Source organism: Microcebus murinus, chromosome 25, assembly GCF_040939455.1.
Source record: "Microcebus murinus isolate Inina chromosome 25, M.murinus_Inina_mat1.0, whole genome shotgun sequence".
NCBI classification, from domain to species: Eukaryota; Metazoa; Chordata; class Mammalia; order Primates; family Cheirogaleidae; genus Microcebus; species Microcebus murinus.
Window position 1 is genome coordinate 14,812,771 of NC_134128.1, and position 11,188 is coordinate 14,823,958.

At 45.2% G+C, this 11,188-nt stretch overlaps 1 protein-coding gene across 9 annotated transcripts in view; it reads left to right on the forward strand.

The window, feature by feature from the left end:
- FRMD4A (FERM domain containing 4A) overlaps positions 1 to 8,905 on the forward strand; it is a 551,472-nt gene extending 542,567 nt beyond the window's left edge. For 8 of the 9 annotated variants that reach the window (XM_020284197.2, XM_020284196.2, XM_020284200.2 and 5 more), the window contains 2 exons: positions 687 to 783; positions 5,486 to 8,905. In XM_020284197.2, the coding sequence (XP_020139786.2) occupies positions 687 to 783; positions 5,486 to 5,588 (200 nt within the window). In that variant the 3' untranslated portion in view covers positions 5,589 to 8,905. The other variant, XM_075997555.1, reaches the window with a different exon arrangement.
- Positions 8,906 to 11,188: the final 2,283 nt, after the last annotated feature.

Here is an 11,188-nt window from a genome sequence, read left to right on the forward strand (position 1 = left end):
TGCTTTACATGAAGAGGATAGGTAGATCTTTTGGAACATATTTTATACTAAAAACTTTAAACAGCTCTGAGGTTTACTGATGAAGATTCCGTTCCCAAGAAAGCCAAGGATGCATTTAAGTAGGATTGACTTCCTACTAGATTTTTCCCAACTAGACTTCTATGCTGCCCACATCAGTAAACTGCCACTAATCAGATATGGATGAGCTTCTAAAAGCCCTGCCCCCTTCAAAATGTACTAAAGTAGCAAATGATAAGCCTGAAACAGCAAGGAGGGCAAGCGCTGAGGACCCTTCTGGAGGCCCCGATTCATAAGCGAGAGCATCTCGGTGACATCTGAAATTGCTCTGGGGCCAGAGAAAGACGCCGGCCCCGCATGAGGCCTGCCCAGGGTTTTTGCTGCTGCAGAAGCTGCCCCCATCCCTGAGGCCACTTCTGGTGGCAAAGCAGTAACCTAGGACGCCAGGTCAGCTTGACTTGGAATGGAGGGCATGGTTTGGGGGAGAAAACATAATTGGTAGGGTGCAAAGATGTTCCCCCACTGAGCCCCTGCCATGGGACCATCTTCAGTATGCTTGGAAGTAGTGACTCCTGGCCGCTGGGTTGGTGCAGGCCAGTGAGTCATCAGCTCCTCCCCGTGTCTAATCCCTGTCTTCTCCCTGCCTTTCCTGCGCCACCTGCGTACAGCTGCCTTACCTCAAAGCCAGAGAAGCTCAACGCCGTCAAGTGAAATTGGAGCCACCCCCCCAAGCAGTCCCCACCACATCCTAACCTGGCAGACTGGGTGAGTTCCCCTTCCAGGCCTTTAACCTGGTTCATTGGTTCTAGACTGCATCTGCTAGAAAGTGTTGTAAACATTAAGATCCTGGTGACATTAGAATGTATTTCAGTAAGCAAACAGTGAGGATTCATGACAGGGCAACTCCTTCATAAAATGCTGTCACCGTCTACCCACTCCTTTCTGTCGCTGTGCTTTACAGCGTGGGGAGGTGGAAGTAGAATTGTGCTTGTTCGGTCCCGATGGCAGATAGCAGTTGATTCGGGTTTGGATTATACCCAGGCTGACTCAGAATGCCAGGCAGGAATGTTGGGGGGAATCATAGAGGTGGTAATCAAGCACCTCCGTGTGCCAGGCCTGGGCCAGATGTGTCACGCGCCTCTCAGTGTGCCTGCTGGCTTAGTGTCAGGGTGCATCTTAAGAAAAAATGTTCTGTCCAAGCACTTACTCTTTATCAACAAAGTAGAAGCTGCACACAGCAAAATAAATGAAACCAAAAGCTCCTTTTATAGCTTTAAATATAGGCAGAGAGCATCATAATTTCATAGCCACTTTGGTCATTGTACCGAATGGAGGGTCCGGCAGACACAGGTACCTGGCTTGAGTCTACAACACCTGCCTCTTCTGTTGCTCCTGAGACATCGCCTCTCAGTGGATGTTAGATTCTGTTAATACCTTTTGGTTAAAGGAGTGAGGGGTCCCCTTACCCAGTTTTTTCCACAGTTTCTGGCTGGGGGCATGTCTGGAACAATCTGACAGCTGTGTGGGTTGACTCAAAAGAAAACCACAGTTCTGGCATTGGCTCTGCTGACTGCCTGCCTTCAGGCTCCCATGCTTGGCGTTTTCATTCCTGCAAGTTTATCTGTAGTGATTTTATACTAGGCTTTTTGGAGCCCTAGTTTTTGACCAGAGAGAAGGGGAACTAACATGTATTGTGTGCTTGCTGCGTACTCAAAGGCTGGGAGCTGCTTCTATATATGAGCTCACATAATCCTCAGTGCAACCTTGCGAGGGAAACAACTGGATCTTTTATAGATGAGGCTCAGAAAAAATAAGTGCCGTGCTGAAGGGAGCTGGAAATTTCAGCCCTGCTCTCTGTGACCCCAAACCCTGTCTTTTCCCACTTCACCAGTGGTTCTAAAGTGTGGTCTTCAGACCAACAGCATATGAGTGAGACTGGGGCTCTTGTCAGAAATGCAGATTCTTGGGCCCACATCTGACCTACAGAATCTAAATCTCTTGGGGTGGAGCCCAGCAGGTTGTGTTTTAAGAAGACCTTCAGGTAATTTTGGTGCACATAAAAACTTGGCAGTCACTGAACTCTGCTTTGTTGCCTCTTATTCCTTGGGACTACTGGATTCCTTAATTCCAAACTACAGTCTTATGTCCACTCCTACTTCTTGGTCTGTCTTTGGGGCAGTAGCTACTACTCTGTGTTTCTGTATATATACCCCCAGTGGCTAACTTGTCTCCTCTCATAAGAAACTTCACATCTCAAGCTACTTCTCTGGATCATGCCTAGTCTCACTTGATCCAAGTATATGTGACATTTATGAGCAAGTCTCACAGGCCTATGCACTTACTCTGGTCTTGAAACTTGCCTGTTTTAGCACATGTAGTTAGTAAGGACTGAAAACTAATGTGAAACAAAAAGATATTTTGGTCCTTCAAGTCAACTGTTTTGCCAGATCAGCGTGAAATATCATTAACTGATGCAATAAGAAAGTTCTGCATAACATGTGGTATTTGCCACTAACTCTAAAGCTACTAATAATGTCTGTGTCAGTTCCTGTCTTTAACATGACATCTCTTCTCTTCTTCCTCCTGCTTTCCTTTGTTCAGAGAAACAACAGAAAACTCACCCATTATGGATGGGTCTGAGTCTCCAACTCACCAAAGTACTCATGAATAGAGGTATCGTAAGGGAATGTTTTGTTCTTTCTGCCCATGCGTTTGTGATCCCAGACGTGTTGCCTCACCCCATGTCACTGTTTCCAGAAGGAACCCTGCAAAGGGTGTGGAAGCCATTATTTTTATGTCTTATTTCTAGATACATGGGGAACTGTATGTTAATACATATGTTTTTATGTTAGATGTGCCCAATGCTACCTCCCAGAAAATGTGTCTTAGACATACAAATATTTGTAGAGGTTTTTTTACTGGTTTAATAATTGGTGTCCATGAAAAGAACAGCATCAGTGAAGTTTCAAAGCACCAAGGGCAGACTTAGTTGATTCAAGAGTACCTGAAGATCGCCCATAATTTCATCCCAGCATTCTTGAGTGACAGCCATGCCTGGTACCAAATGCTGCAGGGCTCTGATTTTCAAGATGTTGTCCATAGACAAGCATCATCACCTGCACCCGCTAGAAGCTTCGAAAGACAGACTTTTGAGCACCCCCCTGGCTTACTGAATCCCAATCTTCCCCCTGCTGCCCTATGTCAAGCAGTTATAAACCACAAACTCCACTAAGGTATGGGTGACAGAGGCTCATGAATTTGCCATCTGTCTGGCATCAGGCCTCAATCTCTGTGTGCCCCTCAGTAGAACAGTAGGAAGGGCATTCCAGCAGTGACCAGAATCAGAAGTCACCACTCTCGGACCCCACAGTGGCCCAGAGTGCCTAGATCTAAGCTACTCTCCCAGGTCACAGCTGAAGAGCATACCTAGATACCTTCATCATATCCCAGTGCATGACTCACGTAAATTTACTAATGTGACTACTTAGTTCTCCCCCTACCTTCCCCGCGGAACAAATGTTCCTAAATGGTCTCTTTTATGTTCATTTGGCTTTTTTAGTACATGACATGTCTTGACTATTAGCATAGAACTGAATTTATACTGAGCAGCCAGAACATGGGTTTCTTCCCCAAACGTGAGAATGAGAGACCAACACATCAAATAACATTGATAGCTTTAAAAACCTTTATGGTTTATAACTACTTGACATAGGGCAGGGTGAAGACATACCACTAAGATCGTGGAGGGAGGACTTTCAATGGCATTGATTTTGTAAATGTATATTTCAGCATGCTTCCTCTTCATAGCTTGCTAATATTTGAGAAATATGATTTAACTGGGAGGCAGGAGGATTGCTTGAGGTCAGGAGTTCGAGGTTACTGTGAGCTGTTATGACACCACTACATTGTAGCCAGGACGAGACCCTGTCTCAAAAAAAAAAAAAAAATACACATTAGGTACCTTTCTGATAATGGAGGAGCATTAAGAAATGGTCTGTGTAAAACACTGAAAGACATGTCTTTTCTTGTAGCTTCCTAGTTTTCTCGTTTATTCCTTTAGTAAACAATTTTTAATCTGAAAAAAATACACGTATCAGACTAGGCAGCTGTTTCTGGGTCCCTGGAAGTCTCACGCTTCTCAGGGGCCACGCGCAGAACAAACCACCAAACCTAGCACCTCCCATCCCACCCCGACATTAGCTTATTTATAAGCAAGCCAAATGAAAAGATCCTCTTTATCTCGGACATGGGATTCTGTGATGCGGAAGCCTCCCTCATGAACCACAGGACAGTAGTGTGGTCCAGCCAGGGATGAAACTGTGTCTTCACACACGGAATGAACAAGACCCCGTCACCTAACCTACTGCCTTACACACACACACCAGCACTTTGAACTCAATGGCCTTTCCTCGAGGTTCTATGATCAATCAATACTTTAGTTCCTCTGGAACAGATGATGTTGTCACAAAGGCCCTTTGTATTTGTGATACAATTATTACTCAACTTTTTAACAGTAATGGTTTCAACCAGAAACTACTTAGGATACACCATACAAAAGAGTCAAACACATTCTATAATATCAAGCTATTTAAGATAGTGTTTTCTAAAGTACGCTCTGTAGATTTTCATAGGCGATACTATTTGGGGACTTCTGAGTAGCGCAAAGTAATGCAGGATTTCTCAGGGCCTTTCTGCAGTGCTCCAAAAGGCAGAGTCCTCAAACTTGCTTGTCCATGGAACCTTCTTTTATTTCCTCAGAGCATCTCACAGAACTACTTTGGGAAACACTGGCTGTGGTGGTTCCTTATATCCTGTGAAGCCCTAAAGAAAATCAACATACTGTCATCACTTCTTGATATTTAAGAATTAGTGATGCCTACCTAAAATAGACTCTTTATAATCACAAAACAGTACGTGTTATTTAGAATAAAGCAGAGTCAGCACTGATTTGGGGGGGGGGGGGGACTTTAAAAACTAAATTCCAAAATATCACCTCAATTTCACTCTAGGGAAACCTCACCTTTTGAATGTCCTAGGACGGAATAAAAGTCCACTAGTGAGATCCGCTTACCCCTGGGTCTCACGCAGGACACCCTAAGCAGCTGCTATGCAGGAAGGTCGTCCTTAGGGATCTGGCCCAGGGGGTTCTGGGCCTCGGCTGCATCTGAGAATCACTTGGGAGCTTTGAAAGCTCCCAGCACATAGACCCTAGACCAGACAATTCTGGGCCCCACCCCAGAGATGCTGGTTTGAGCATTTTCAAGAGTTTCCCAGGTGATTCCAGGATCCAGCCAAGCTTGAGAACCACAGAATTGCTGCATTAAGTGTGAGTGTGCATTTTCCTTTTTGCAATCGTATTAGATTGATGTGGATTCTGTTGGTCCGCATGAGCCATCTGTATACAGGCACTATTAAGTGGACACACCTTCCCTTAACTGTCACCTCTCCTCTCTCGGGTTCCCCACAGGAGCTACAATGACAGCTGTTTCCTGGATTCCTCCCTTTATCCAGAACTAGCTGACGTCCAGTGGTACGGGCAGGAGAAAGCCAAGCCCGGGACCCTCGTGTGAGCCAGCCCGGCCTGATCTGACCGCCTCAACGCCATTCTGAGATCACCTCACTGCCTCTCATTTGCCTTACCCAGACACACTGTCACCCTGCACCAGCTTTGGCCCTCAGCACTTTTTTTTTTCTCCTGTCTCCGCATCCCCTCCCCCTCAAAAACCTGACTGAGGAGACATTCTGGAAGGTTCCGGTCCCACTGTGTGTCCCCTGGCTCTCTTGCCTACAGAGGGCCAGACACCAATCCTCAATGGCACCTTGGTGGCTTCCCCCTGCCATGACAGAGCCCCCCAAGGCCAGGAACCGTCAGGGAGGCCGGCTGGCATCGCATTCCTGCGGACAAGCAGCATCGGTGGAGAACAGGAAGGGGGCTGAGTACAGGGTGATCCGGAAGGACCATTAAGCTGTGTCCAGCCTGCCACCCGTAGGCCAACCAAGCACTTCCTTGGAGAGGACGCCTCGTGGGATATTCAGCTCGTACCTGAAATATTCCTTAACGGGACAGCCTGGAGGGAGAGTGGCTCTGGGGAAGGAGGGATGAAAAGGAGGCTCAGCACTGCAGACATGCATCAGAGGATCACAATCAGTTCTATGCTGCCAAAGATTAAACAAAAAAATAATAAAAACCACAAACAAGAGGGGCCAAGAGGAAGACATTCTTTCTGCAAGGAAATTTCTTTCAAATTCTAAACCGCTACTACACACAAGTGAAAGTCAACCATCTGTAAATTGGTGTTCCCTCTCCCATAATGGTCCACTTCACTCTCCGTAGAAAGCCTGAGAAACTAACCCAGTGTGATGGTAAAGACGAGGGAGTCTTGGGTGCCGCAGACCCTCCACCGGTCTGGACACGAAGGAACAGAGACCCGAGGGGAGGAGCAGAGTGTACTGTCACCCTGGCCTACGCAGGTGGTTCAGCCCAAGACTCAACGCTGCTTTCCTTTCAGGATTTGTAGTCAACATAAGGTGATTAATTGCCAAAAGTGGTTCTCTCTCATTAAAACAACCAGTAAAAGTGTATCCTATTTTTTTGCACAAGGTGTTTCATTTTCTTTTTTATGGGAAACCAAGGGAAAAGCACATTTGCGATCCATTCAAGTGTTTTCAATGTCGTGGCTCATTTTATGTTTGTTAGCACTTGTGTGACAAAGAGCTCAGATCCGACTTCTATGTGTCACTTATTCTAAGAACCCAACTATGCCCTTAGGTAGAAAGATTTGACTCATGTGTCTACTAGCCAGCAGGCAGAGCAGGGTTGAAAAAAAAAAAAAAAAAAAAATCAGCTCCCAAAGGGCCCCTGTACCCACGCCCTTAGCAGTTACTTTGATGCACGTTGTGTGCAGACACCAAAAGAGGAAGGAAGAAAAATAACATGTGTGGGAGCTGCACGTTTACATGTGTGTTGAGCTATGCTTAATACACAACTGGAAAGCCATCAATCTTCAAAGGCCTCAAAAATACTTTTATAATAACTAACAAGTGCACAATCTTAGTTGGGTTATTCAAGATGGCACAAAAAGGTCTCCACGGAGGTGGTATGCTGTGCTTGTTGGCACAAGTGGGGGGCGGGGGGTATTTTTTCTCACTTGTGATGACTTCCTATCGGAAAGGCATTTGACAGCCAGGGACAGGAGCCGGGGTGGGGGTAGTTTTGTGGGAAAAGCAGAACTGAAGCTAGCTTTAGCGTAAAAAAGAAAATCTTCGGTTTTTTTTTTTTTCCATGTATGTGTAATCCAAGAATAACAATAGACTCTACCAGACCAGGAGGGTAAGACTGGATACTAAAACAAAACCGTTACTCACGGTATCCCCTCTGCTGCAGCCCGGAAGGCGCTGGGAGCTGAGCTGGAACACGCACACGTGGCAGGGACCGGGCGGCCGTGGCCTCCACTGGCCTCTGAACGACTCAGGGCCTGCTTCCCCCGGCTCTGAGCGCAGCCGGGTTGATGATTCCAGCTTGTAGAAGGGATTAAGATTCCCAGAACACTTTGGGGGTAAACCTGCAGGAAAAATAGAAACCCATTATGAACTTACTAAATGACTCCAGGGATTAACTGGGGGATGTTTTTGTTGCTCCTTATTTTGATGGTCAGAGCTATAGGTTGTTTTTTTCCCCACTTCCCCATTTGGAAACATTATATATTGGGCCATTTTCCTTTCTCCCAAGAGAAGATACATGAATAATCAGACTGAACTATGTGCAGCAGGAAAAGTCACATGGGAGCTAGAGAAGGTGATGAGGTTACACGGTTACGAGCTATACAACATGGATCAGGGGTCCTCAAACTTTTTAAACATGGGCCCAGTTCACTGTCCCTCAGACCGTTGGAGGGCTGGACTAAAAAAAAAAACAAAAAACTATGAACAAATTCCTATGCACCCATCTTATTTGGAAGTAAAAAAACAAATGGGCAAAAACACCCCCATGTGGCCCATGGGCCGTAGTTTGAGGATGCCTGACATGGATAGTAGTTTGAAGCTAAGTTTTTAATTGGATGAAGCTTTTAGCTCAGTTGAGTTATAAGAAATGAGAGGCAAAAATTCTAAAACCTTGGGTTATGTTTCAGATTCAGGGGGCAGAGAAGAATGGACTGGGAGCAGGAAATGACAGTTCTAGCAAACATCACGATAGTCTGGTAGTAAAGACAGCGATTAAGTAAAACAGGTTTTACTGTTTAGCTGCGTTCAGTTATTACAAAATGTACATAAAGTGTTGGTCCTTTGACTGACATAATGAATGATCAGTGTGGTGGGAAATGATGTAGTTATTGTATACAAGCACTTGCAAACTCTTTATATAGCCCTATTTCTTTAAAACAAAAGATGATGAAATATGAAGTCCCTGGTCTGATATAAAGTCCCTATTGGATTCTTTGGATACGTATAAGAAATTGCCTGTTTAAGCCAGAACACTGGTGAAAACACATACATCAGACTATGCTGTGAGCCAGGTTGATTTTTTAAAATTTTCTCATATGCAGATGAGTGTTGAAACTGTTAAAATTCCAACTTGTTTTCATTCAGTATTAGTTTAGTTCTAAATATAGCAAACCCCATCCAGGTGCTATCAGACGACCAGTTACTGCTTAGTTAACTAGGTGTAAACTTTTACATATACATTAATGTCAATAGTTTATTACGAGTTGTGTAAAATGGACTCTAGTTTAATAATGGGGAGAAAAAAAGATTAGGTTGCTCCTGAAACTGACTGTAGAGCATGTAAAATGATTTTACTGGATTCTGTTCAACTGTAATCAATGGAAAAAAAAAAAAAAGATGTATGTTGTAGACAAAGTTGCAGAATTAAAAAGAAATCTGCTTTTAATTTATTCTTTTTGTATTAAGAATTTGTATAGTACCTTTACATTTTGCAAAACAGTGTTGTCAACACTTATTAAAGCATTTTCAAAATGAAAAGATCCCAGTTGCCTCTTGGAAATTGTGTGTGTTTGGGTCTAAGTGATAAATGCTTAAGCACGTTCTGGGGATTTGTAATTCACGTGACCGCACTGGGCTCCTTTTTTAAAGTCAGTCCGTGGATGGTATTCTTACTGGTTTGCTAGATGATACAGGTGAGCTTGGTTTGTTTGGTAGAGGCGATTCCCTCTTATTCTAGTTTCCTTTTGTTAAATATATGAGATATTATAGTCTAAATTATGTATTCATCCTACTACAAAGAAGGACTTTAGATTAGAGGTCAGTCTTTGTCAGCATACTATTTCAGTTTTTGTTATCACGGCTCATTATAAACAGTTGCCCTTGTATAATATGTGCCAGCCATGTGTACTGTCCCCACGGGACAGTCCTCAATAGACGGAACGCCTAGGGAATCTGGTCTTTGAGGGACTGTCGTCAGCCTCTGTCTCCATGTTGTCTCTGGTTCTGAGTAGGATGCAAAGAGTCAATCGCACAGGACGCCTGGGCTCACTGTGACCATCGCTCTTCACTCTCTGTGCCCACCCTGTAAATCATATCACCAAAGCAAGTGCCCACTGGGCCGGCAGATACAAAAGTCCCCCATTTGTGGGTAGACTGGTGACTGGCTGAGTACAGACTGTGCTACAATCCAATCCCTGTCCCCCTAACCCAACAGGCATCTCTTCACTAGCAGGAAACTGGAAGGCTGGCCTCCAAGAACATACCTGGATAGAGAGTCCTCCCTGGACGGGAAACCTTGCTAAAGCTTTGGCCGCTAGAGCCAGCTGACCCTGCCAAAAAGGAAAAGGATCCGGTGAGAACCCAAAGTACGTCTGGAAGTGAGCCCATCGAGACAATGTCCTCTGCTTCCTGAGCCCTAAAAACTGCCCATGGGAGAACCTGAAACCTCCTTTCTTTGGGGAAGCAACCAGGGCATCGCAAAATAATCTATACTCAAAAAAATAGGAAAAGACCTTCAATAAGTCTTTTACATGTAAATATATACCGCTCAGGAAATTAACCTATTATCTCACCATTAAGGTCCATCCCAGGAAGACAACTGGCACACAGGAAAATGAGACTATTCCCATTTCTTTTCCCACTCCCCCCTTGGCATAGTGCCGACTAGGTAATGCCTAATAGTTACTATTTTGATTATTAGAGAATACAAAGTAAACACCCCAATCCCAGTAGAAAGTACTAGAAAATACCAGTTTGAAATGCTCTGTGTGAAGCTGTAAAAAGAGGGCATGAAGGAACCGCAGGGCTAGCAAGGAGGCCGTGGGCCTGCGTCAAAGTCATTTCACTGCCTGCTCGGTGCAGTCCCGGTCCGTGGGGAGGAGACCAGGCGGCACACAACCACAACACATGGTTTGGAAAGGGGGCCACCAGCATCAGACAGACAGAAGAGACTACAGTGATTCCCACGCAGCAGATCAGCAAGTGTGTACACAGGGCATCTCTCACCAGCACCTCATTCAAGGCACCGCGTGGTCAGAGATGGCAGGGAAAAGGCAGAAAAACTGCAGGCAGAACCTCTATGGCCTGCACGAAGCCATGCACCCCGCAGAGCCAGTATCTACTCAGGCGAGAGCCAGAGGACCTGCACTACACTCTCGGGAGAATAAGCAGTGGAGAGTCATTGCTAGGGCCCGTGCGTTTATAATGCCACCAAGATTTTTTTCTAGCAGAAACCCACTTTTCATGAATTTTGATTCCTGCAGGCTACTTGTTTCCTTTTATTTTTCCTTTATCCATCTGAAGTCTCTCAAACCCCCTCCAATCATGCTTTCATCCCCTCCACTCTCCCAAACCCCCTCTCAAGGGTGACTCTCTGCAATGCCAAAGCCAATGGTTAATTCTCTGTTCTTATTTTATGTGACTCACCGGCCACACCCGGCACATTCGGTCCCCCGGCTTCACCGGAGCACTGTCTTCTCTTGGACTCCAGGCCACCTAAGGAACTTTCCTCCTATCACAGTCCAGGGATCTGCTTTTCAATTTCCTTGATAGTTTTTCTTCCCTGACTTCTTAGCGTTGGAGTATCCCAGGGGCTCAGTCTTTGGACTCCTCCTCTCGATTACTGACAGTCACTCTCTGTAGCTCCCATCTAGTCTCATGGGTTTTTATAAGCCAGCCACACGCTGATGACATCTGTATTTACCCCCACATCCTGGAGCTCCTCTCTAAA